At 43.5% G+C, this 27355-nt stretch overlaps 1 protein-coding gene across 1 annotated transcript; it reads left to right on the plus strand.

The window, feature by feature from the left end:
* Positions 1 to 3258: 3258 nt before the first annotated feature.
* On the plus strand, positions 3259 to 26724 carry REG4 (regenerating family member 4). The gene is made up of 6 exons (XM_043877852.1): positions 3259 to 3354; positions 7386 to 7545; positions 12463 to 12560; positions 16079 to 16216; positions 17747 to 17852; positions 26549 to 26724. Exons 2-6 carry the CDS (start codon positions 7479 to 7481, stop codon positions 26614 to 26616), a joined length of 477 nt encoding a protein of 158 aa, XP_043733787.1. The 5' UTR covers positions 3259 to 3354; positions 7386 to 7478; the 3' UTR covers positions 26617 to 26724.
* The last annotated feature ends 631 nt before the right edge of the window (positions 26725 to 27355 follow it).

The raw sequence follows: 27355 nt of genomic DNA on the forward strand, positions 1-27355 counted from the left end.
ATTCTTTTCTGTTTCATATCAACCTGCTTGGATAAGAAATCCACTCCCATCTTCTTGGTCTTTCCTGTCCAGTGTGGTAGCCACTAACCACATGTTTAAATTTAATTCACAAAAATTAAATAAAATTAAAAATTCAACTCCTCATTCTCACTAGCCTTATTTCAAGTCCTGGATGGCTGTATGTGGCTAGTGGCTAAAGCATTGATAGCGCAGATTAGGACATATCCATTATCACAGAAAAATCCTATTGGGCATTTGTACCAGTGTCATGACTCGATGAGAACTTGCTGGATATTATGTTTGTGGCTAATATGTCAAGAGGTCATATTGCTACTTTCCATCAGAAAATTTGTTTTGATGTAAGTGTTTTTAACCACCCTCCTCTTTTCAGAAATGTATCAGCCATCTGGGACTTCCCCGGTGGCCCAGCAGTAAAGAATCTGCTAGCAGTGCTGGAGCCACAGGAGGCTTGAGTTCAGTCCCTGGGTTAGGAAGATCCCCTGGAGGAGGGCATGGCAACCCCCTCCAGTATTCTTGCCTGGAGAATCTCCATGGACAGAGAAACCTGGTGAGTTACAAGCCATAGGGTCTCAAAGTGTCAAACACAACTGAAGTAACTTAGCACACACACACACACCACCCATCTGGGCTTTCCAGGTGGCGCTAGTGGTAAAGAACCCACTTACCAATGCAGGAGACATAAGAAATGCAATTCCCATCCAACTGCTTAAAGGGGAAGGGGCTTGTGTTTAACAAGTAGTGTAAAAAATAAAATTCATCTGGTAATATCCTACCACATACCATTAGGAAACTGAAGCTCAAAGAGGTTCAGGAGTATGTCTAATGTTACACCGTGAGTAGGAAACAGAATTAGGATTTGAACCAAGATTCTTCAGAAACCAAGCCTTAGGCTCTTCCCCCCGAGGGCATCATCAGAGTGCAGAGGTCCTCTAAGGTACACTTTGTAACCACGGAAACTTTAGTTTTTCCTGTCCTACCATGAATTTATACACAGGCTGGAGAAAAAATCCAATAACAAAGGCTGAGTAGCCTCATAAAAAAATGCTGAACTGGGAGTAGAAAGCCTGGTTTCTGATATCAGCTTCAGTCCAACTAGCTGTGAATTGAGCCAGGCAGAGTACTCCTCTGGGCCTCAGGTTCTTCATCAGTAGAGGAAAAGAGTAAGAGTTGATAAGCATTATTATTCTCTCCAGCCTTAAAGTTATAGTCTGTTGAGGTTGTAGTCTAGTTAAGGTTGAATACTCTCTGAAATCTACAGCATAGTTTAATCCTTTGTTATATATAAGAGGAGAGGAGAGCTTGTGACCCTTTCCAAATGGGCTATTAAAAAAAAAAAAAAGCCTGTGATTCAACAAACAGCTAGATTGGGAGTCAGAGTCAATGTTCAACTCTACCATTGACTGTGACTTTGAACCTGGATTCCGGTTCAAAGGAACCTGGAACCAGGCTTCCTAATCTCTCCTTACATCGAGTTTCCAGGGTGTGAAATGGAGTAATGTCCTACACCACTCCCAGAGATTCCGTTAGGATCTCGCTTGATGACTTAAGTGAAAACACTTTATTGTAAAATATTTTACCACTGCAAGTTATTCTGACATGGCTGCCCTGTGTTAGAATGAAATTTTAGTGACTTGTTCCTCAGGAACAAGGAGGAGCTCCAGGAGGTAGTGGGGGAACCAGGGACACACCGAGGGTGATTTGTACTTTAGAGAGTAAAGTGCTCCTTAAGCAGAGCACAGGGAACATAACCTATGTCCAGCCCCGATGACAAATCCTTCCAGCAAGGACAGAAACATCACGATTCTCCAGAGTAGAAGCAAGCCATCTTTATAGAAAAAAGGAAAACTAAAAGAAACCAACAATCTGAAGAGATAAAAAGAGAGATAAGAAAAGAAAGGGAAAGGAAGATGGGCTTATAACAGGTATCAATGGAAATAATCAATAAACAATCTATAATAAGAGTAGAAAGAGTTTTATTTGAGCCACAGTGAGGGCTATAGCCCAGGAGACACAGATTCAGGAAGCCCTTGAACTGTATTCTGCTAGATCACAAATGGGGGGAGGTTTATAAAGGAAAAAATTGCAAAATTACGTAAGTTGTTTGTCAAGAATTGTAATAGGAGCTGGCAAGACGTAAGGGTGTTTGTTAAGCAAGGATTGGTTGGGGCACTAAATAGTTGCACAGTTACAAGGGGAGATCTTGAGGTCACGAGGTTGCAGTGGCAGCTGCCAGCAGATATTTTGAAAGCAGCTAGTGGTGTCCTTGATTCTGCTACAGTCCAGAAAATTCAAGTTCTTAGGGACACAGGAACATGTCTGAAACCACATTCACAATGCCCCCCCACCCCCGCCCCCAGCTCCATTTTGGATGCCTGAACCACAGTTTTTCCATTCTGATTATTAAGTGCATTCTTTCTTTAATGGTTAAGGCAGATGTACATTTGCAGGTTTAATAGGCCACAAACAGGCTGGATTTTTTTAATTTTCAGAAAAAAAAATTTATTAGAGTATAGTTGATTTACAATGTTATGTTAGCTTCAGGTGTAACAGCAAAGTGAATTAGTTATACACATACATATACCCACCCTGGGTTGCAAAGACCCGCCAGAGAAGGGAATGACAACCCACTCCAGTATTCCTGCCTAGAGAATTCCAAGGACAGAGGAGCCTAGCAGGTTACAGTTACAAAGAGTCAGATACAACTGAACCACTAACACTTTCCCTTCTTTCACTCCTTTTTAGATTCTATTCCCATATAGGTCATGACAGAGTATTGAATAGAGTTCCTGTAGAACATCTTATATGGTAAGACCTTATTAGTTTATTTCACATAGTAGTGTGTCTATGTCAATCCCAGTCTCCCAATTAATCCCTTCCCGGCTTATCCCCTGGTATCTGTGTTTGTTTTCTACATCTGTAACTCTATTTCTACAAATAAGCTATTCTAGTTAGCATACATTTCAAGTTAAATCATAATATAAGCCAAAATTACTTTCCTATCCTTCAATACGTATAATTTTCTTCCATCACAAATTACAGGATATTGCTAAGATGGGTTGTAAAGAAAAGACTCTATTTGCAATTAGGGAGAGGTTCTCTTAAATAATTAAAACACAACTTGGATATGTTCTCAATTCATATCTCATACAGTTCACTTTGACTGTAGATAAGACTTTTATGGATGGCTATTATTTGTAAACATCACTGCTGTATGATTAAAGCAAACGTCATATAATTCCTGAGGCAAGAAGATATAAAAACTTCAGAAACTGCCGGGGATCTCTAAGGACACTGAAGAAGGCAAGGGTCCTCAGAGCTTTGAATGCCAACCAGGTAATTAATCCTCCATGCCGTTGAGGGCACAGGGCTTCCTTTGAGTATCTGTTTTTCTTTGCCAGCTTTTAACTGGGCCAGAAAGGACAAGGTATAGTTCAAAACATGTTAATCGTGCTTGTGTTGCTGTTTTGTTTAATTTAAATGACTTATTTCCTTTTTTGTCTTATAGAGTGTTGGCTTTGGTCTCAAATAGTGTTGGTCTCAAATAGTGTTGAGTTAAATCCTGGCTCAGCCATCTAGAAGCTGTGAAACTGTAGGATAGATACTTAATCTAATAGTAATCTAGATACTAATACTAATCTAGATACTTAATCTAGATACTAATCTAGATATTAATCTAGATACTTAAACCTCAGGGTCTTCATGTGCGAAATAAGCTAATGATATCTGGAAGGCAGCCCAGTTATGGTGATTAAACTGGATGATATGGGAGCATTCAATGAATGTCAATTTGTTAAGATTCAGTTATAGGTAACAGCAGTGCCCCTGCCTTATCTTGGTGGCACTCTCCGAAGTTTGCTATCCTCAGTCAGCTGGGGTCAGAAAATATTAAATGGTAAACTCCAAAAATAAAAAAGTCATAAATTACAGATTGTGCTATGCTCTGTTCTGAGCAGCCTGATGAAATCTAGCATGATCCTGCTTATTCCCACTCAGGAGGCGGGTCATCCCTTTGTCCAGCGTACTGCTTCCCTCCATCCCCACCCCCCACCCCGATTAGCATAGGAAAAACAGTATATATAGGGTTCTGTAATATCTGTGGTTTCAGGGGGTCTTAGAACGTATTCCCTGCAGATAAGTGGTGAGGACCATATTTAAAAAGATGCTGAACCTCCTTTCCCCAGATTGCTGACCTGAGAGTGAAGTTTTTACCATTTGTGTCTTGAAGGGGGTACTGGACAGCCAAAATACCTCTATCACTTTGGGAATGGAGGCTCCTCAGAGGAATTAATTGCAGGGTTAATACCATAATTAGAGAGAGAGAGGTCATCACAGCCACACACTCTTCACTCTTCTGTTTCCCTCCTTATCAACGCTGTGTCAAAGTGTTCATATGGACCTTAATATGGACCTCATCTTTGGATTTTCTGGGAAAGTTTCCAATTCAAATACTCTGTTCCACCATTTCCCTTAAGCCATCTATTATTTGAGAGTTAGAATATGTATGCTGATTTGGGGATCATAAAGTATGCTCAAATTAAAATGCAATGAATTACTCATGTTAGTAATGATTTGGGGGAAAAATCTTTTTCCCAACCCCATGCTTACACTAAAGTAGTTGCCTCATGGATAAAAATAGAATAGAGGTTGATATTTTAATCTTATGTGGATGGCAATGGCCAGTTTTTCAATTATAAATTCCAAAAGTTATAAAGGATGATAACTAGGACAATTTTTGAAATTTTCAGTAGGCAAAAAAATATATATATATATATATATTGTAAACAAGAGAAAATACAAACTGGGAAATATTTTTGGTAAGATACAAAAGACAATAAATATACAAAGAAAGCCCTCCAAATTCCTGAGGAGAAAGAGAAAAAATCCCACAATAAGCTGTGCAAAGCTGTAAACCAAAAATTCATAAAAGAAATTTTAAAAGCTAATCATTATATAAAAAGACATTCAAGTTTATCAGTATTTTTAAAATGAAGTTTTTCTTTAATATACCAAAATTAGCAAGAAAAAAAAAATGGACAAATTAGGTGTTCATTAAGGGCTGGGGAAAGCAGCATTCCTGCCCACTAGTGTTAGAAAGAACACACAGTGCAGCCCATTCAGAGGGCATTTTAAAAATTCTTTGAAATTTATTTTTTAATTGGATTATAATTGCTTTACAATGTTGTCTTGGCTTTCTGCTGTACAACAACCTGAATTAGCTATAAGTGTGTGTATATCCCCTCCTTCTTGAGCCTCCCTCCTACTCCTCTAGGTTCAGAGGGTATTTTAGCCAAGAATATCAATGTGACACTTTGTGTGTTCTGTGAAATTACAACCCTGTGTATGTGAATTCGGACGTCCCAGGTGGCGCTAGTGGTAAAGAACCCACCTGCTAATGCAGGGGACATAAGAGACAAGAGTTCGATTCCTGGGTCCAGCAGATCCCCTGGAGGAGGGCATGGCAACCCACTCTGGTATTCTTGCCTAGAGAATCCCATAGACAGATTAGCCTAGCAGGCTTCGGTCCATAGGGTTGCAGAGTCAGACTCAACTGAAGCAACTTAACAGGCTCTCACATATGTGAATTTATACTAAAGAGAGAAGCAAAACTTCATAAAAGTTATGTGAGTGGAAGAAGGTTTATTACAATCTGTCTCAGAGAGAAAACCAGGTTACAGAATTATATGACTATACAAAATTATATAAACAACACATGTTGTCTATATAATGTCGAGAAAATGTTAATAAGCTCTTCACTCAATTGTTTCTCTGGAAGATTACTTCGTATTCTCTAGTTTTTCAATGATCTTTTAATAATTTGTGTACTATTTTGTCACAGGAAAAGATAAAATTATTTTCTTTAAAGTGTGGTATCATGTAAACGGAGGAAAGTTGAACTAAAGACAGGAATTCTTGTTGTAACTGTGTGACAAAGAGAAAATGACTTCATACCTCAGGTTTTCTAAACTGTAAAGTGGAGATATTAGATAACATATTCAGTTTTAATTCTAACATTAAAAACTCACGGTTGGGATTGACTTGATTGACTTAAACTGCTGCTAAGTCGCTTCATTCTTGTCCGACTCTATTAAAGCGCAAATACTGCCTCATCTGAGAGAAAGCTTGCTTTGGACGCCCTCTCTTGGCTCTCCTGAGAATAGCAAGGGCGGGCTCTCCAGACTACCAAATGCTTTCAGACTTGAAACCATTCAGCCCAGCAGAGTTAGATCTTTGGCATTGGCTCAGAGGTCTGGCATAAGATAAATTTTCCTAATCTTTATATTTAGCTTGAGATTCCTATTTATTATTGAAGTATGTTGTTGTTCAGTTGCTCAGTCGTGTCCGACTCTTGGCCACCCCATGGACTGCAGCATACCAGGCTTCCCTGTCCATCTCCTGGAGCTTGCTCAAACTCATGTCAGTTGAGTCTGTGATGCCATCCAACCATCTCGTCCTCTGTCGTCCCCTTCCCCTCTGCCTTCAGTCTTTCCCAGCAGCAGGGTATAGTTGATTTATAATGCTATTAGTTTCTGGTGTACCACAAAGTGATTCAGTTATACATACATACATATGTTCTTTTTCAAATTCTTTTCCCATTTGGGTTATTACAGAAAAGCGGAGTTATTATTAGTAGTAAAGTGGAGTTCCCTGTGCTATACAGTAGATGCTTGTTGATTATCTATTTTAAAGATACTCTGTATATATCAATCCCAAACTCTCAATTTACCCTTTCCCCATGCCTTGCCCCTTTGGTAACCATAAGTTTCTTTCCTAAGTCTGTGAATCTGTTCCTGTTTTGTAAGTTCCTTTGTTTTCTATTTTAGATTCCACATAAGTGATATCATATGGTATTTGTCTTTCTCTTTCTGACTTACTTCACTTAGTATGATAATCTCTAGGTCCATCACATCTTCTTTATCCATTCATCTGTTGATGGACATTTAGGTTGCTTCTATGTCTTGTCTATTATAAACAGTGCTGAAGCGAACATTGGGGTGCATCTATCTTTTCAAATTCCCTTTGTTGTATAATTTGGGTTTAGCCAGAGAGATATTTTTTCCTTCAGTTATGATTTGGGCTTCCTACGTGGCACAGAGGTAAAGAATCTGTCTGCCAATGCAGGCAATGCAGGAGACACATATTTGATCCCTGGGTTGGGAACATCCCCTGGAGGAGGAAATAGCAGTCCACTCCACTGTTCTTACCTGAAAAATCCCATGGACAGTGGAGCCTGGCAGGCTACAGTCCATGGAATCACAAAGAATTGGGCACAACTGAGTGACGGAGAAGAATGCATTTACTAATATGATTTGGCTTTTATAAATTCCTGAGTCCACGTCACTAGTGCAGATGTGTTGAAATTTCAGATCTGGGTGAATCCAGGTGTATCAAGGAAAAACTGACAAGGACTCTGAGATCCGTGCTTCCTGAAGCACTTCTGTCCCTGGGGGAAGAGGAAGATGGCTCCGAAAAGCATGTGGCTGGTTTTTCTGATGAGCTGTGTAGCCAGCACTCAAGTCCTGGATGGTGAGTATCAGTCACTAAGCTGGAATTGCGCCCACAGTCAATGTTCTTTGTATGGTTGTGAGCCGTAGTGAAACCATCATCAATCAAATGTAGATTATAATAATTATTTTGCAAGTTTATTGTGAAGGGTGGAGATAATGTATTTAAAGTACCTGTCACCTGGCAGTCAAGAAATGATAACTATAATTAGAACTACCCAATGTTTTGTGCACTGTTTTCCTACTTGAACATATTGGGGAATTCCAGTTTGCAAAGAACATACAGACTAGTTGGAGAGATGGCTCCAACACACATGTAGGCCCAGCATCAAGTATAAAGTCACATGTCGGGATTTCCCTTGTGGTCTAGTGGCTAAGACTCTGCCCTCCCAATGCAGGCGGCTGGATTCAATCCCTGGTCAGGGAACTAAGATCCCACATACTGCAACTAAGACCTGGCACAGACAAATAAATAAATAAACAAAAACGGGGCTTCCCTGATAGCTCGGTTGGTAAAGAATCCACCTGCAATGCAGGATACCCTGGTTCAATTTTTGGGTTGGGAAGATCTGCTGAAGAAGGGATAGGTTACCCACTCCAGTATTCTTGGGATTCCTGTGTGGCTCAGCTGGTAAAGAATCTGCCTGCAATACGAGAAACCTGGGTTCAATCCCTAGGGAGCATCAAGTATAAAGTCACATGTCAGGACTTCCCTGCTGGCCCAATGGCTAAGACTGCGTTCCCAGTGCAGGCGGCTGGCTTCAATCCCTGGTCAGGGAACTAAGATCCCACATGCTGCAACTAAGATCAGGCACAGACAAATAAATAAATAAACAAAAATAAAATATTTTGTAAATAAAATATCAAAGTAACACATCTGTGAGGTAGTAAGCAATATCCTAGAATCTACCAGTGGAGAAAGCAGGGGAAGAAAGCTGCATATATGGGCTAAGAATAAGTATCCTGGCTGCTTTGACAGTCTGCGGAGGCCCCGCTGGTGTCGTGTGTGGTACGGGGAGTGAAGAAACTCGCCTGAGCAGCACTTCTATTGAGAAGAGGCCTCTTGAGAGGGCCCAGGGCTGCACATGACCCAGCACGTCAGCCAGCGGGGATGCCCAGGCCCGGGGAGAGAGTGACTGGAAGGAGATACAAAGAGAAGCAGGGTTCTTAGGGCCTCATGTTGGTGCTCACGGCTGAAGTCTGTGGGTCCAGCTACCAGCTCTCTTGACCGCCTACGGCCATTTAGGACCTGGGAACTCAACCACTTTCTCTGGAACGTGCTAGCGTGTGAAAGACCGGGAGAGGCTGCCCTCAAGCTCCCCCAGCGGGCCACATTCCATGGCCATTTCTAATCAACAGCCTGGGTAGTTAGTGCCTTGCTGCTCTGGTCCTGGCTTCCCTGAGGGGGCTTGAAATTTGCCCAAACTGTGCCGTGGAGAGTGAGCTGTCCAAGAAGCGGGAGTGGGGGGAGGAGAGACAGTGAGGGAGCTGGGGATGGACATGTACACACTGCTACACTGAAAATGGATTCGCAACAAGGACCTACTGTATAGCACAGGGAACTCTGTGTTGGCCTGGACGAGAGGGGAGTTTGGGGGAGAATGGATACACACACACACACACACACACACACATATATGGCTGAATTCCTTTACTGCTCACCTGAAACTATCACAATATTGTTAATCGGCTATACTCCAATAGAACATAAAAAGTTAGAAAAACAAAACAAAAAACATCCTAACTAGTTACTATTTTCAAAACATATTACATGGGTTATAATGATAATGTGATTATTTTGATAGCTACAATTTATTAAGTAGTTACTATTTTTTTTAACAATTACTGATACATTTGAGGCACCCCTTTGTTACCCAATTTGACTGCTTGTTACTTAGAAAGGAAAGGTGCTTGACTCAGAAAAGCTGGAAATCTAGGGAGAAGGTGAACTTGTGTCCAGAGACCAACTCCAAAGATTCTTCTCAGCCTTGATGATTTTTAAAGGGGAGAAAGAGAGAGGACTCTTAATGAATTATTGATGCAGGAAATTGGATTCTGCATTATTCCCCACTGTGTGCAGACTGGCTGACTATTCCAATGTCATCTTGCCTGCATGATCTGCCTGCAGGATTGAGAAGGGGACTATTAAGGATAGAGCCTCTTGATGACTGTGAAAAGGGAGAGTGAAAAAACTGGCTTAAAACTCAACATTGAAAAAACTAAGATCATGGCATCCAGTCCCATCGCTTCATGACAAATAGATGCGGAAAAAAGTGGAAACAGTGGCAGATTTTATTTTCTTGGGCTCCAAAATCACTGCAAACGGTGACTGTAGCCATGAAATTAAAATATTCTTGCTCCTTAGAAGAAAAGCTAAGAAAACCTAGACAGCTTATGAAAAAGCAAGTACATCACTTTGTCGACAAAGGTCTATATAGTCTAAGCTATGGTTTTTCCAGTAATCACATATGAATGTGAGGGTTGGACCATAAGGAAGGCTAAGCACTGAAGAACTGATGCTTTCGAACTGTGGTGCTGGAGAAGACTCTAGAGTCTCTTGGACTGCAAGGAGATCAAACCAGTTAATCTTAAAGGAAATCAACCCTGAATACTCATTGAAATGACTGATGCTGAAGCTGAAGCTCCAATACTTTTCATCCTCATTGAAAAGACCCTGATGCTGGGAAAGATTGAAGGCAAGAGGAGAAGGGGACGACAGAGGATGAGATGGTTGGATGGCATCAGCGATTCGATGGACATAAGTATGAGCAAGCTCCAGGAGATGGTGAAGGACAGGGAAGCCTGGTGTGGTGCAGTCCATGGGGTCACAAAGAGTCAGACATGAGTTAGTGACTAAACAACAACAACATTTTTTAACTGCCGAATTCTTCATTTTTACTTCTATTTATCTAGGAAAACAATCAGCAGTTTAGATAAGGCATAGTATGCATTCAGGAGAGCATAATTCAGGAGTTAGGTTAAATTGCCTAGTGATTTCATGCCTATAATTAGGCTCTTTCAAGATTAAACAGAGGGCTTCCCAGGTGGTGTTAGTGGTAAAAAAGCTGCCTGCCAATGCAGGAGACATAAGAGATGTGGGTTCGGTCCCTGGGTTGGGAAGATCCACTGCAGGAGGGCATGGTAATCCACTCCAGTGTTCTTGCCTGGAGAATCCCATGGACAGAGGAGCCTGGTGGACTACAGTTTATAGGGTCACTGGAGAATCCCATGGACAGAGGAGCCTGGTGGACTACAGTCCATAGGGTCCCAAAGAGAGTCAGACACGACTGAAGTGACTTAGCACACAGGCAAGGTTAAAGGCAAACAAAATGGGAAAACAGGAAAGGGCAAAGAGATGCTTTGACATTGAAACTTGTCTTGCTGTGCCTCCACTAGTTAGTCATTGTCCATCATTCACAGGTACAAAGCAGAGCACAAGCAAAGAATTTATGTCAACAATGAGCGTCATGTTCCAGGATGGAGCTGGGGCTGCTGCACTGGAAGCTGGGTTTCACTAGGGCCACGTGACCAGGCTCTGAACACCCTTGAATGCCCAACTGAGTGGAGAGCTTATCTGAAAGCAACAGGAGATTTGTAGGAGAGGAGATTTGTAGGCAACGAATGAAATAGATCAGGGCTTCCCTGGTGGCTCAGAAGTAAAGAATCTGCCTGCAATGCAGGATACAGGGGTTCGATCCCTGGATTGGGAAGATCCCTTGGATCAGGGAATGGCAACCTACCCCAGTATTCTTGCCTGGAGAATCCCATGGACAGAGGAGCCTGGCAGACTTCAGTCAATGGGGTCTCAAAGAGTTGGACACGACTGCGGGGCTAACACACACAGTGAAGTGGAACAGCAGCATCAGGCAAGCAAGTGATGGCTGTGTCATCTGCCTGAGGAGAGAGGGGATGCTATGTGACCACAACAGTCCATGGACATTCACTGGGGGTGGAAAGACTCCTGCACCCATCTACAGCATTACCACGTGGCTACACTGGCACAAAGTCCAAACTTACTAGCTCAGCATCCCGTTCATTATCTGGGTCCTCTGCATTTCCAGCAGTTTCAGTGACATGGCCCATTCATCAGTCCACTAGCTGAAAGAGTTTGTGCTTCTCTCTGAATCATGGTTTCCCTGGCTTCTGGGCCCTGACTCTCTCCTTCTGTTTTCTGTAGTGGTTGCCTGACATTTCCTCTACACATAAGGCAAACCTAAGTGCTTGCTCTTCCTGCTGCCGTTTCTCTGCTCACCCACCCCCTTAGCCTAAAATGTTCCCCTCCCCTGGCTACTGACTTACAGCCCCCCGTTTTCAAGTTCCTGCCAAGTTGCCGTCTAACCGGTCATGCATTCCCCTAGATAAAAAAAGGAAAAACCCATTTGTCCCCTATGATGCCTAAAACTCCCAATTTATGCCCCTCATCCACTCTTGTGATCTCTTGAATTACATCTGTTTGATCTTGCTACCAGCGTGGGGATTCTGCCAGTTGCTGAGGATGTTTATTCCAATTACATAATCCTTTATTGAGGAGACTAGCACGGGAATGGGCTTGGGGGACCACTGGGTCCATGGAAAATAGTCCTGAGCTAAAACATCATTGATCGCTCGACCTCTATAAACCCTACTTGACTGGCAGACCTCAGTGATGTTTGGGGTCTCCTGGAATCGGTGTCAGTTCAGAGCCAGTGTCCAGTAGCCTCAAAGATCTGATTATCTCCTTTTCCCCAATGCTGAAATACTCTGGTAAGAGACCACAGCCCCCTCCGGAGATGCCAGGAGAAAGGTGAACCGTATAAAGATGTGGCAGCAGAGTGCGATCCTGCCTCCAGGACGACTCAGCCTCTCCTCCTTCAAGGGGACCTAGGTCTTAAACTGGCTAAGGTGTTGAATTGCTTTTTCTTTCCTTTGTAACTTGTATTTGCCTTTTGTTTGTGCACAGCCATTATCCTGAGACCGAGCTGTCCTACCGGGTGGTTTTACCACAGGTCGTATTGCTATGGATACTTCCGGAAGCTGAGGAGCTGGTCTGAGGCTGAGGTAAGAAGTCTGGCTCATGCTCAGAGAGGTGTCTCTAGCGCAAGGGAACACCCAAAGCTCCAGGTATCATTCAACTCAGAGCCAAGGGTCCTTCCCTGGTGTTCTGAGAAGTCACCTGGCAGGTGAAGTGGAGAGAAGAGGGTTACCCCTTTAACCCCTTTAATGTTGTAAGCATCAATGGAGCACACAGAAGGGGAAAGGTGGAAAGTGACATATTTCCTCTCTGGGGCTCTGATATCACTGCAGTGGTGACTGTAGCCATGAAATCAGAAGACATTTGCTTCTTGGCAGGAAAACTATGACAAACTTAGTGCGTTGAAAAGCAGAGACATTACTCTGCCAATAAAGGTCCATATAATCAAGGCTATGTTCTTCCCAGTGGTCATGTACAGTTGTGATTGTCAGAGTTGGACCATAAAGAAGGTGAAGCACCAAAGAATTGATGCCTTCGACCTGTGATGCTGGAGAAGACTCCTGAGAGTCCCCTGGACAGCAAAGAGATCAAACCAGTCAATCTTGAGGGAAATCAGCCCTGAGTACTCATTGGAAAGACTGATGCTGAAACTCCAGTATTTTGGTCATCTGATGCTAACAGCTGACTCGTTGAAAAAGTCCCTGATGCTGGGAAAGATTGAAGTCAGGAGGAGAAGAGGGCATCAGAGGATGAAATGGCTGGATGGCATCACTGATGCAGTGGACATGAACTTGGGAAAACTTTGGGAGATGGTGAGGGACAGGGAGGCCTGGCGTGCTGCAGTCCATGGGGTCACAAAGAATTGGACATGACTGGGCAACTGAACAACAACAAATCAATGGAGTGTGTACTACAGGCCCAGACACTGGAGGGGCTGCAAAGGCATGAGAATGAACCAGAGACAGCCTCCCCTCGGGGAGTCCATTATCAGGGAGAAAGACAGAAGCACATGAAGCCAAAGAGGATGAGATGAGGAACTTACAGAAAGAACAACTTGAATTTCTGTACAAGATTTACCAGCCTCAGAGCCACCTGACAGAGACTGAAGCATTCCGAACACATGGAAGGCCTTAGTGTCCCCGTAACTCAACAAATGCATTTGTTTTATTTCACTGAGGCTTTCCTAAGAGATACCCATGTAGCCAGTCAGAGTAAGTTACCTTGGAATATGAGGAGTCAGGGCTGCTGTGTCTCTGAATTATGGTAGTTTTACTGGAGTGACCAACTGTGGAGACCAGTGGGGATGTGGGGTACAATCTGGGCCCACAATGGCCTCAGACATTTGTATTGCCTGTCCCCGGAGAGCCCAATGCTAATTCTACCAAAACAAAGAGGAAGATATCCAGGGAGCTTTGGAATAATACGTTTGCTCAGTCGCTTCAGAAATGTCTGACTCTTTGCAACCCCATGGACTGTAACCGGCAGGCTCCTTTGTCCGTGGGATTCTCCAGGCAAGAATACTAGAGTGGGTTGCCCTGCCCTTCTCCAGGGTGTCTTCCCAACCCGGGGACTGAACCTTCGTCTCCTGTGTCTCCTGCATTGCAGGCAGATTCTTTACCCACTGAGCCACCCGGAAAGCCCACCTGTGAAGTGCAAGTCTATAGTGGAATAAAATAGGTGTGCATTTAAATTATGTTTTGCCAGGCATTAGTTAGAGCTATACCTCACTTTACCAGCTTTCTTCTATAACATGGGGACAATACTTTCATCCAATGGGGTTGTTGGGGTTGTTGCAAAAAAACCTCTGGCGCATGGTAGATGCTCAATTCAGATTTTTAAGGCAAAAACATTCCATAAAATTGCTACCGAGCCTTAGCAGAGTTAACCACTCCTGAACCAGAGTGCAGAGAAGGTGTCAGGAAGGACTGGGGAAATTGACCTCACAGCGCTGTGCTTCTTGATTCCTAGCTGCTATCTTAGTTCACAAAACTCCTGGAGGCAATGGGGCTGGCACGAAAACGACAGGTAAACCCAATCTCAGACTGAAGAAGCAGAGCTCTGGGTTCTAGCCACGTGAATTTACAGGGAAAATATCACTTAAACCGACTGAGCCTGTTTGCTCTTCTGTCCCAGGAATCTTTGTGATTGGTACACTCCCTAAACGTGGACTGGTAATCCAGCTTCCACACCTCACAAATTTGAAAGGCAAATGAAATTATGGATGTAAAAACATTTGGGTTTTGTAAAGTGGTTGGCACTTAGTGTGAGGACTGCTAAGTCGCTTCAGTCGTGTCCACCTCTTTGTGACCCTATGGGCTATAGCCCACCAGGCTCCTCTGTCCATGGGATTCCCCAGGCAAGAATACTAGAGTGAGTTGCCATGCCCTCCTCCAGGACAAGATTATCATCAAACAGTAACCACATCCAATACTGAGCAAGTTCAAAGGCAAGCATTAGGGTAGCAACCACAGTCAAACCATGCTTTTATTAAATTAAGTTTTATCATGTAGGCAGATCCTATAACAAAGCCCAGGAGAGCTTAAAGTATGTATCTCTGTCTGTCTGTAAAGTGTGTGTATATACAATGATTTTTTCAATTGGGCAGTAAGTTTCTAGTTAGAGAATCGCACATTTTACAATCAGTGGGCTTTGATTTGCTGAAGTGTATTACTATAACGCATCATTATGGCAGTTCCATGCTCGTAACTGCTCCCTTGTGTAGCCATAATTATGTCTTGCATTTTACAGACGAGGAGGAGAGGTACAGAGACTTGTCAGGGTCACAGACACAAATGAAAGGCAAGTCCAGGACCCCAGGCACTTCCACTGGCCCTAAAGTGTGTGACCGGGCCTCGAGCAGGCCTGACACCTGTGTGTTATGCTTTCTCCCATGGTGACAGGACGTCTTCTGTGGGGTTTAGATCCTCAGAGGAGGTGGGGGCTGTGTGTGCGCATGCTGCTTGCTGAGCTAGGGTTCTGAGGTGAAGGCTGTGCTTTTCTTTATTTTTTTTCTAATTTTTCTTGAAATACAGTTGATTTACAATATCCTATTAGTTTCAGGTGTACAAGTGATTCAGTTATACACATACCTCTACCAATATATTCTTCTTTAGATTCTTTTCCCTTATAGGTCTTTACAAGATATTGAGTAGAATCCCCTGTGCCATACAGTAGATCCTTGTTTACCTGTTTCATATATTGTAGTATGTATATTTTAACCCCAACCTTCTAATTTACCCCTCTCCCTCTGACCGCTTTGGTAAGCAGAAGTTTGTTTTTTATGACTGTGAGTCTGTTTCTGTTTTGTAAATAAGTTCATCTGCATCATTTTTTAGATTCCACGTTTAAGTGATATTATATGGTATTTGTCTTTGTCTGACTTACTATACTTAGTATGATAGTCTCTAGATCCTTCCACGTTGCCACAAATGTTATTATTTCATTCTTTTTTGTGACTGAGTAATAGTCACAATAGTCAGCCCATAATGGACTATTACTCAGCCATCAAAGAGATATACCATATCGTCTTCATCCATTTGTCTGTAGATGGACATTTAGGTTGTGGGCCATGCTTTTAAACCTCATATCTCCTCCTTGCCCTCAGCTCGAGTGTCAGTCATATGGAAACGGAGCCCACTTGGCATCTGTCCTGAGTTTGAAGGAAGCCAGCACCATAGCAAAGTACATAGGTGCCTACCAAAGAAACAAGCCGGTGTGGATTGGCCTGCAGGACCCGCAGAAGGTAACCTCAGACCTGGCCCACTGATGGCCCCTTGGCAGAAGCAGATAGACAGCGCCTGTCTGGGAAACGGCCCCAGGCCCACTGACAAGGGCACACACAACAGATCTTCAGTCACCTGCCTCCAGCTGATGGAGGCCAAGGCTTCCAGGTTAGGGACAAAGCCATGTCCTCTGCTTACAGACCTATCCATTTAGAGCCCTCTCAAGTCTTTTTAAACACAAAATTACCAGCTCCTCAGAGCCTTTCAAAAAAAAGTTTCTGTAAGTATATAGGGGCATATACATATACAAATAAACACAGACACACACAGAGAGCCTCATTATGAGATCCCGCTTAATTAAATTCCAGTTAGATCTTGAGTTAAAGTGGAAAGCTTTCAGTTAAGCTTTTTGCTAGATGCCATCACGTGTTTTATGCCATCCTTAACTTTCTTCACTGGCCTTTCATTTTCCTCTGTCAGTACCTCTTTGTAAGAAATGACATGTGAGGTTGCTGAAGTCTCTGTGTGGGAACTGCAATTTATAGATTCTTTGTGGGGCTTCTATGTTAACCAAAAAGCACAAAGACTACAAGGAGAAAAATCCTAGACTTTGTGTTTCTTAATAAACTTTGCTATAGATGTTACAAATAATTTATACTGTTAATTCTACATTGTTAGTATTCACACTACTATCAACCAGAGCCCTCTCATTCAAAGATAGGATAAATCTTTACATCTATTTCTATCTGAGTTTTAAATTTTTATTTATTTTTTTAATTGAAGGAATTTCTGCCAGGTTTTTTAAATTTAATTTTTTACCTTCATGACTGAGGCTAATAAACAGCCTAACGAATTGTGCAATGAATGTATCAAAGAAATACAAATTAGAATAACAATATAATTTGACTCAGATTACTAGATGTTTGCTTTGTCTTAATGAATAATATTTTTAAGATAAGGAGAAATTTCCCAGTAAATGACGGTATAAATTCCTACAACTGAACTGTTTTTGAAAAGCAGTTTGGGAATGCATTTTAATATCCTTAAAATATTCATGCCCCTTGGTCATTAATTTTACTTCTGGGATTCTAGTTTTAAAAAATAATTTTAAGTACAGAAACAGCTTTACAAATAAAATTGTTCATAGCGGTATTCTTTGCAATAATTGTAAATTGGAAACAACATAAACATCAATCAATAGGAGAATCAGTAAGGAAAATTGTGGTACATTCTTACCATTAAAAAATGTTTGGAAAGCAAAATACTACAAAATTGAATATATATGTTTTAAAGGCTACCACATTTTTCAGTACATAAAAATATTGTGATAGATAAAAATGGTTACACCACAAGTAAATATGGTAAAATATTAGTAATGTTGTCTTCCTTAAGGTTAAATGGAGTGACTTTTCTATTTTCCCTTCACACATTTCTGTGCCTTCCCAAGTTTTACAGTGAAAGCTGTGTTTAAGGGGGCTGCGGTGACCATCTGGGCTGTGAGCAGGTGGGCAGGCTGATGTGTACGTGTCTCCCATCTCCTGTCATTGCAGAAGCATCAATGGCAGTGGGTCGATGGAGCCGTGTATGCTTACAGATCCTTGTCTGGCAAGTCCGTGGGTGAGAACAAGTACTGTGCTGTGATGAATGCCAAGACCAGTAAGTTCTACCACATCTCTTCCTGAATCCCAGCTCCTTCTCTTTCCTGTTAAGAGCGAAGCTGGACTTTGACTCCTCTTTGCACCATTTCATACCAACAACTCTACAGGACAGTGGCCTTGTCCCAGACTTTACTCACTGACCATTTGTGACCATGTCACAATCTTTGCCATATCAGTGTACCAGCCATTCAGTTATCAATATTTTCTTTTGCTCCAATCACTTTTTTCTTTTTTTTATTTTTCAGTAACTCATTTTAACTGAAATATAGTTGATTAACCATGTTGCATTAATTACTGCTATGTAGCAAATGATTACATTCGCTTTTTTTATGTTCACTTTTTAATGTTTTTTTATCATAGTAAAAGTCACATAATATAAAACACACTATTTTAACCATGTTTAACTGTATAGCTCAGTAGCACTAAGGACATACACACTGTTGTGCAACTCTCACCATTCTCCATCTCCCAAATTTTTCACCTCTTTAAACTGAAACTCTGTCCCCATTAAACACTAAATCCCCCTTCCCTCTCCCCACACCCCTCTCCCCACCCCAATCCCTGGCATCTACCAATGACCTTTCTGACTCTATGAGTTTGACTATTCTAGGTATCTCATATAAGTGGAATCAAATAGTATTTGTCTGCACCTACTGTATATTGGAATGCATTTTTAAGATTAACTTAATATATGGCCTATGAGCAGATTGAACCCTCTTTTTCCCACTGAGCTACACAGTAGGTTCCCATTAGTTATCTATTTTATACGTAGTAGTATATATGTGTCAGTCCCCATCTCCCAGCCCATCCCCTCCCCTTTTCCCTCTAGGTGTCCATACATTTGTTCTCTACATCTGTGTCTCTGTTTATCTTAAAATTCTGTCCTATACCATGAGGGAGAAATATGTCACATTTGGGGAAACCCAGGCAACAGGGAGCAAATATGTGTGACTGCTTTCGGGCTTCTTGACAGTCAGGGTTCCCCACGAGCCCTAGAAACCTCACTTTGCCTGCATTCTTCCCTCATATTCTCTGAGTTTCATCCCAGAAAATAGAGCCCAGAACCTCGGCTGCAGGCTGGCACTCACTGCAGCCTCTTCAGTTCTCTTGCCTGCCTTCAAGCTTTGCTTTTCATGCTAATATGTTAGGGTTTTCAGCCTTGCTACAAAAGTCATTTGGGGTGGGTAATGCTTTGTTGTGGGAGCTGCCCTGTGCATTGTAGGGTTAGCATTCCCTAGTCACTAACCGGCAGATACCAGCAGCATACACACACACACATACACCATTTGTAACAACCAAAAATGTCTGCCGACTTTGCTAAATGTCCCCTGAAAGTGTTAGTTGCTCAGTCCTGTCCAACTCTTTGCAACCCCGTAAACTGTAGCCTGACAGACTCCTCTGTCCTTGGAATTTGCCAGACAAGAGTACTGGAGCGGGTAGCCATTCTCTTCTCCAGGGGATCTTCCTGACCCAGGGATCGAACCTACATCTCCTGCATTGGCAGGCAGATTCTTTACCGTCTGAGCCACCAGGAAAGCCCTAAATGTCCCCTGGGGGGACAAAATCACTCCTATAGGAGAACCACGGCTAATAAGTGACATGAAAAGGAAACAGAATGTCAAAGATGCAAAAGATGCTTGATCTGAAAGAGAACATCCCAGTGTGTTTGAAAAGGCCTTCGTAGCGTCACCAGGATTCCCCCACTAGCCAGGGCGTGAGCCTGGGCAGGGCCAGGACTGAGAACTCAGGTACTGGGGCTCAGGTGGAAAGGGACTTGGAACAGGTTTACTATTATCTGAAGAACAAAGGTTATATGCACACAAGAATGAGAAAACTTTCTGACAGCAAAGTGATGGACACGTGGAGACAAACTCTGAGGTGAGCTCTAAGCAAACCTTCGGAGGTAAGTGGGTCATATCACAGACCAAGGAAGGATTTCCCACAGTCTGGAAGGGGCTACAGCTGCTGTTTAAGGAATAAGTCATCTCTGATGGAAGGAATACACCAAGACCAATGTGCAGAAGCTACCAAAATGTATATTTCTATCCAAGCTAAGGAAAATATTCTGAACAATCAGTACTGTCCAAAATTATAATGAGCTACCCTAGAAAGTAGTAAGAAACCTATCAGTAGAGTTAACCAAGCAAAAGTGGACACTGTGGTTGTTACTGGGGCTTCCCTGGTGGGGTTTAATGGTAAAGGACCTGCCTGCCAATGCAGGAGACATGGGTTCGATCCCTGCGTTGTGAAAAATCCCCAAGAGGAGGAAATGGCAACCCACTCCAGTATTATTGCCTGGGAAATCCCATGGACAGAAGGAGCCTGGCAAGCTAAGTCGGCCACAACTTAGCAACTGAGCACACATGCATGTGGTTGTTATTGCAGCTGCAGCATTAAAAAAGAGAAAGACAAATACTGCATATTAATGCATATACGTGAACTCTAGAAAGATGAACTGATGATTCTTTTTTTTTTTTTTTTTATTAAAATTAATTGCTTTATTTTCAGGAAATAAATGTTCCAAGCATGTACTATGGGACCAAGCACTTTGCTTGGTATACAAAATATTTACATCTTTTAGTTCAATGTAAGTGCGTCACTTGTCTTCTTTTTAGGAGTGGGAAACCACTGGAAATTCCCTCTAAAGTTTTTTTTTTTTTTTTCTCTCACTTCATTTATTTTAAATTAATTTTTTTTTAAATTTTTTTATTAGTTGGAGGCTAATTACTTCACAACATTTCAGTGGGTTTTGTCATACATTGATATGAATCAGCCATAGATTTACACTTATTCCCCATCCCGATCCCCTCTCCCATCTCCCTCTCCACCCGATTCCTCTGGGTCTTCCCAGTGCACCAGGCCGGAGCACTTGTCTCATGCATCCCACCTGGGCTGGTGATCTGTTTCACCATAGATAGTATACATGCTGTTCTTTTGAAACATCCCACCCTCACCTTCTCCCACAGAGTTCAAAAGTCTGTTCTGTATTTCTGTGTCTCTTTTTCTGTTTTGCATATAGGGTTATCAATGGCGAAAAGATTCTCCCCTGTTAGGGACACCCAGAGAGGTTCACAGAGTTACATGAACAGGAGAAAAGGGAGGAGGGAGATAGAGATGAGCAGGAGGAGAAAAAGGGGGACTCAAGAGGAGAGAGACAGATCTACGCAGCTGTCTGTTCCCAGAGTGTTCTCCGTATCTCAGACACCTACAAGGATTCACAGAATTGGATTGGGAAGAGAAGGGGAAAGGAGGAAATAGAGGTGTTCTGAGGTAGAAAACAGAGAGTCAAGATTGGGAGAGAATAATCTTCGGTTTAAAGATAGGGCTTCTCTTTTTTTTTTTGGTAAGGTTATAGTGTAGTGAAAATGAAAATGAAGAGTAGTAGAGGAGTACTAGAGGACTTTAAAAGAAATAAGAGAAAAAGAAAAATAGAAAATAAAAGAGAAAACGGAAAGGAAAAAAAAGAAGAAAAAAGAAAAAAAAAGAAAAAGAAAAAAAAAAAAGAAAGAAAAAAATTTTTTTTTCCCCTAATTAAAAAAATCGTAAAAATCTATGAAAATGAAAGTTAAGGAGTAATGGGGGAGTAATAGGGAATTTTAAAGGAAAATAAAAGAGAAAAAATAAAAAAGAAAAAATATAAAAAGAAAAAAAAAATTTTTTTTTTTTCCTTACTTAGAAAAAAAAAAGTAAAAATATATCTAGGAGTTTCTCTGGAGCTGTTGCGGTCAGTGTGGGTTCGGCTCAGTTTCAGATAGCTCCTCGTTCCAGCTTACACTTCTCGATATCTACAGGGCCCTTCTGGTGAAGTCGGTGTTTTCTACAGGGATTTTAATCTGTTGCACCAGTCGCTTCTGAAGCGGTTCCCTTTGTTTATTTGGCTTCTGTTTGCCGGTCTCTTCAGAGCCTCATTTCCGCCCTGACACAGGCGGGCGGAGGTGGACTCTCATTCAGTTAGCTAGTTCCGTTGCGCTGCTGGGAGGGGCTGACTCTGCGGGGATGGGCTGGCGCTGCGGGGCGGGGCTGACGCTGCGGGGAGGGGCTGGCCCTGCGGGGGCGGGCTGGCGCTGCCGGGAGGGGCTGACGCTGCTTTCTCCGTCTGCGCTGCTCAGGCTCCCGGCTGTTCTATATGGAGCGCGCCCCGCGCTGCGCTAGGTTCCAGCCCTCGGGTGTTACACAAAAGCGCGGAAGGAAAAGCTGCGCCTGCTCTCTGTGCCTTCCCCGTCAGAGCGGTCCAGGCAGCGAGGGGCTTGATGGGCGCACTATCCCCAGGTGTGGCGCACTCACTCCCTTCCGCGGACCCAGTCTCAGTTTCCGCTGGCGCCAGTCGGGTGCGTGCGCCTTCTGCCCTCCGCGTCCCCAGCCCCAGTCCCCGCCCGCGCCGGTCGGGTGCCTGCGCCCTGTGTCTCGCCGCGACCTTCCCCTCCCCCCTGCCTCCTGCCTCCGGTGGGGCTGGGCGGGTCCGCAGCCTGCGACCTCTTCTCGGGACTTTCTCCGTCCCTTTGTTCTGCGAACGGCCGGCAGTGTGTTCCGGCCGGTCAATTTTCTCTCTTTTGGTCTCCCACAGTTCAAGTTGGCACCTCACAGAAGCTCCCTCCGATTGTCCTCAGGGCACTCAGGCCCGGACCCTAGCCCAAGCAAGGCCGCCTAAGACTCCCTTCCCGGGACGGGTCTCCGTCCTTAGCTCTTTTGTCTCACTTTTTATCTTTTATATTTTGTCCTACCTCCTTTCGAAGACAATGGTCTGCTTTTCTGGGCACCTGATGACCTCAGCTAGCGATCAGAAGTTGTTTTGTGAGGTTTGCTCTGCATTCAGTTATTCTTTTGATGAATTTGTAGGAGAGAAAGTGGTCTCCCCGTCCTACTCCTCCGCCATCTTCTGAACTGATGATTCTATGTGCAGGGCGGCAAAGGAGACACAGACACAAAGAACAGACTTTGGGACTCAGTGGGAGAAGGAGAGGGTGTGATGATTTGAGAGACTAGCATTGAACCAACCATGTGCATTACCATATGTAAAATAGATAAACAGTGTGAGTTTGATGCATGAAGCAAGGCACTCAAAGCCGGTGCTCTGGGACAACCTAGAAGGATAGGGTGTGGAGATAGGTGGAAGAAGGGTTCAGGATGGGGCTGCTGTATGTATGCCTATGGCCGGTTCATATTGATCTGTAGCAGAAACCATCACCTTATTATAAAGTAATTATCCTCCAATTAAAATAAATACATTAAAATTTTAAAAAAGCATTAAGAGTCTCAGTGACACTTGAGAGTCAGCTCAGGAACATTTTAAAAATATGAATTTCAGGGATCGCTTCAGACTGACAACATCAGAATCCCTAGAGCTGGATGCCAGACCAAGCTCCAGGGGAGCAGTGAACCAGTAGCCTCCCAAGGTCCCTCCCATGATTCTAAGGTTTCAATCAGATAGAGTTCTCAAACAAAAATCCTCACACTGTCAGTCTGTGTCCACATCAGCAAAGTTCCCAACAATGAAGTATCCTGTGTGGGAACCAGAAGCCAGATGTCCACCTGAGAACACCAGGCCACAGGACGCTTCTCTTCCCATTCACTCAGCCCAGCTCTCCACTCTCAGCACACAGGCTCTCGAGGCAGAAAAGCTCAAGGAAGGAAGCAAGGATTAGAAACTGGTGAGGGTAGAATTTAAAAGAGTATTGCCCTCAGCCCTGTCAATGTCACTTTATGTTTATATAACAGATTTAGCTTTACCAACTCAGGGGCTATTTAGTTTGTTTAAGACTCATAAGGTATAATATTAGTATCCCCAATTACAGCCATACACATTCCATATGTGTGTTTCTCTGTGACTGGACTTGTTCCTTTTTTCTATCTGTTTAGAAAGACCAGGACCTTTTGGAAAATTGTATTTCACTGTGCTTCCTAAGTTACCTACTGGTTCACCGTGAGATATTGAGTAATGATAACTAGGATTCTATAACCGAAAAATAAATTTCATATTTAATATAGTTTAGGTCAAGGCCCTGGGCTCTGCATTCTGAATGCCTAGGATAGGAGTCTAGTTCCTTCACTTAGCTGTGTGACCTTGACCAGATTCCTTACTTCTCTGTGCCTCAGATGCCACTCTGTACAGAGGGAAAAATAATACTAATCATCGTGGTGGTGGTGGTGGTGGTTTAGTCTTTAACTCTGGCTCTTGTGATCCCAAGGACTATATCCCACCGGGCTCCTCTGTCCATGGAATTCTCCAGGCAAGAATGCTGGAGTGGGTTGCCATTTCCTTCTTCAGGGGACCTTCCCTAGCCAAGGATCAAACCCAGGGTCTCCTGCATTGCAGGCAGATTCTTTACCAGCTGAGCCACCAGGGAAGCCCAATACATGTCAGATGCTTATCACTGTGCAGACTGGGCTCGTGGCTTTCATGGCCTGGAGGAGAGGCGAGTATGGTCTCCCACACCCTTCCCTGAATCTGCCCCTCTTTCATGGAGGAACAAGGGAGGAGAGACACTTTCCTAAGTCAGTGCCCCCTGGGAAGCCTGCTGTGTTCCCCATGGTTGTTTGAAGCTCGTGCCATGCTCTCTTTGCCCCATACTTTGGCAGTGCCCAGAATGTTTGCGTCTCCATCTCATTTCCACTCTGTGGCCCCAGTTCTGGGCCCTGTGGCTAAGGGAGTGGTCAGGACCTATCTCCTCTTCCTCCTGAGAACCAGCCACCTCACCTTGGTTTGCCTGGCTGTACCTCCATGCCCTCCTTCCCAGGCTCTTATCCCATCAACCTGACATACCCTGGTACCAGTGCCAGGGCCAGATCTACAAGTCAGAGCCAGGCAGACAGCCAACTGGGGAGCCACTCATCACTCAGTGGTAGACACCCCAGATCGACAAGCCATTCTGTGGAGCTTATTTTCTGGAAGAGAAAAAATTGAACCTCTGCTCAAAAATACTTCAGTCCTTCCAAAGTCCTTTCTGTCTGTCCTCCTTTATACATAAGTGGCCTGTTGGGACATGGCTGGCTTTAGCAGCTTCCAATTCTGTGACCTTCAAGTGGGAGCTTCATAGAGCCTCAGCTGTGTTCCTTAGAGCATCATGTTTCAAACAAGATAGGACTCCTCCCCACATCCTCATTTTCAATTGATGTATATCAAGCTCCATGGGGCTCATCAAGCTCTCGTCTGCCAATACAGGAGATACAGGTTTGATCCCTGGGTCAGAAAGATCCCCTGGAGAAGGAAATGGCAACCCACTCCAGTATTTTTGCCTGGGGATCCTGTGGACAGAGGAGCCTGATGGGCTACAGTCCATGGGGTTGCAAAAGAGTTGGACACAACTTAGTGACTAAACAACAACAACAAAATGTCAAGCCCTGCCTTCCTCAAAAGCAATGCTGGTATGGACCTTTTGCAATTGTGTATGATGCTTAAATTATTTTTTTTTTAGCCTGTCTTAGAGTTCTCCAGAGAAACAGAAGAAAGAGAAGGTGGAGTGAGACAGACAGACAGAGCATGTGGGATAGAGAAATTTATTTTAAGGAATCAGCTCATGGAGTTGTGAAAGTGAAAGTCACTCAGTCATGTCTGACTCTTTGTGACCCCATGGATTATACAGTCCATGGAATTCTCCAGGCCAGAATACTGGAGTATATAGCTGTTCCCTTCCAGGGGATCTTCTCAACCCAGGGTTCGAACCCAGGTCTCTCACATTGCAGGTGGATTCTTTACCAGCTGAGCCACCAGGGAAGCCCTCATGCAATTGTGGGGGCTGGCAAATCTGAGGTTCACAGCACAGGTCAGCAGGCTGGATGTTCCTGCAAGTTGATGTTGCAGGCTTGAGGCTGAGTAGTTGGAATTCCTTCCTCTTCTGGGGACCTCAGTCTTTTCTCTTAAGGCCTTCATTGATTACGTGATTACCAAGTTATGGAGGGTAATCTGCTCTATGCAAAGTCCACTGATTTAAATGCAAGTGAAAGTTGCTCAGTCATGTCCAGCTCTTGCGACCCCACGGACTGTGCAGTCCATGGAATTCTCCAGGCCACAATACTGGAGTGGGCAGCCTCTAAATCACTTCTAAACAGAAAAATACCTTCACAGCAAAATGTAGACTGGTGTTTGACCTAACAGCTGGGCACCACATCCTAGTCAGCTCAGTTCAGTTCAGTCACTCAGTCTTGTCCGACTCTTTGTGACCCCATGAATTGCAGCACGCCAGGCTTCCCTGTCCATCACCAACTCCCGGAGTTTACTCAAACTCATGTCTATTAAGTCGGTGATGCCATCCAACCATCTCATCCTCTGTCGTCCCCTTCTCTCACCTTCAATCTTTCCCAGCATCAGGGTCGTTTCACACGAGTCAGCTCTTCGCATTAGGTGACCAAAGTACTGGAGTTTCAGCTTCAGCATCAGTCCTTCCAATGAATATTCAGGACTGATTTCCTTTAGGATGGACTGACTGGATCTCCTTGCAGTCCAAGGGACTGTCAAGAGTCTTCTCCAACACCACAGTTCAAAAGCATCATTTCTTCGGTGCTCAGCTCTCTTTATAGTCCAACTCTCACATCCATACATGACTACTGGAAAAACCATAGCTTTGACTGTTGACATCCTAGTCAAGCTGACACAAACTTTTGTACCCCATCCATGGGTCCAAGCAAAACACCTAGATAATGCTGATAAACTCAACACAGCAGTTGGGTGGATTTAAATATCTGTTTATTTTCTTACAGATTTTTTAAGTTGGAGCAGCAAAGAATGCGACAAACGCCAACACTTCCTATGCAAGTATCGACCCTAGAGCAAGAATCCAGATCCTGCCAACCCTGGCTCAAGGCCCTTTCTTCTTCCTTCTCTGCCATGCTGCCTATCTGATCATTGTCTCGAAGAGTAAACATAGCAACTAAGACTGATGAAGCCCTTATTCCACTGACATTTTAAGCTCAGAGGCAGGGATGTCAACATTGGTATGACAGTGTCTTCTAGCTCTAAATATTCACCCCACAATCCCTTTCCATAGTACTCTCCTTTCATCCTCCCCACTTCCACTATCTTTAGCAGATGAGGGGTGCCTCTCCCATTGATGAAAGAGCCAGGTCCTTGGTCATCAGGGATAAAGGTTTGATGGCGAGAGAAGAAATTCAGGAAAAAGCCTGTTACCCTCTTCAGCTTCTGCATTCCTCCACCCTCTCCCTATTGCCCTCACCCACCTTCTCAGCCATCTGCTTATTTTTCCGTTTGTTGTGGGAACATTTACCAGGAAAGGCTCTGCTAGGCAGATATAGACTATAAAATTTCAGGGCCATTTTTAAATGAATGGTTGTTTGCAGAGAAGTTTGTTCTGTTCCAGTTCAGTAGCGATGAGAGTGAGAAGGTGAAATAAGACTCAGAAAACACACCCAAGTGTTTCTTCATTTCCTTCCTTCCAGTATTTGCTTTCTTCCTCCTTAGCATAACTCCTCCCCAGCTGCAGCCATGATTAGATAGAGGAGAGATGGAGGTGGCACGCTTGGCCAACCTCTAAGCATGAGTGAGTGGGT

Source organism: Cervus elaphus, chromosome 20 (assembly GCF_910594005.1).
Source record: "Cervus elaphus chromosome 20, mCerEla1.1, whole genome shotgun sequence".
Taxonomy (NCBI): domain Eukaryota; kingdom Metazoa; phylum Chordata; class Mammalia; order Artiodactyla; family Cervidae; genus Cervus; species Cervus elaphus.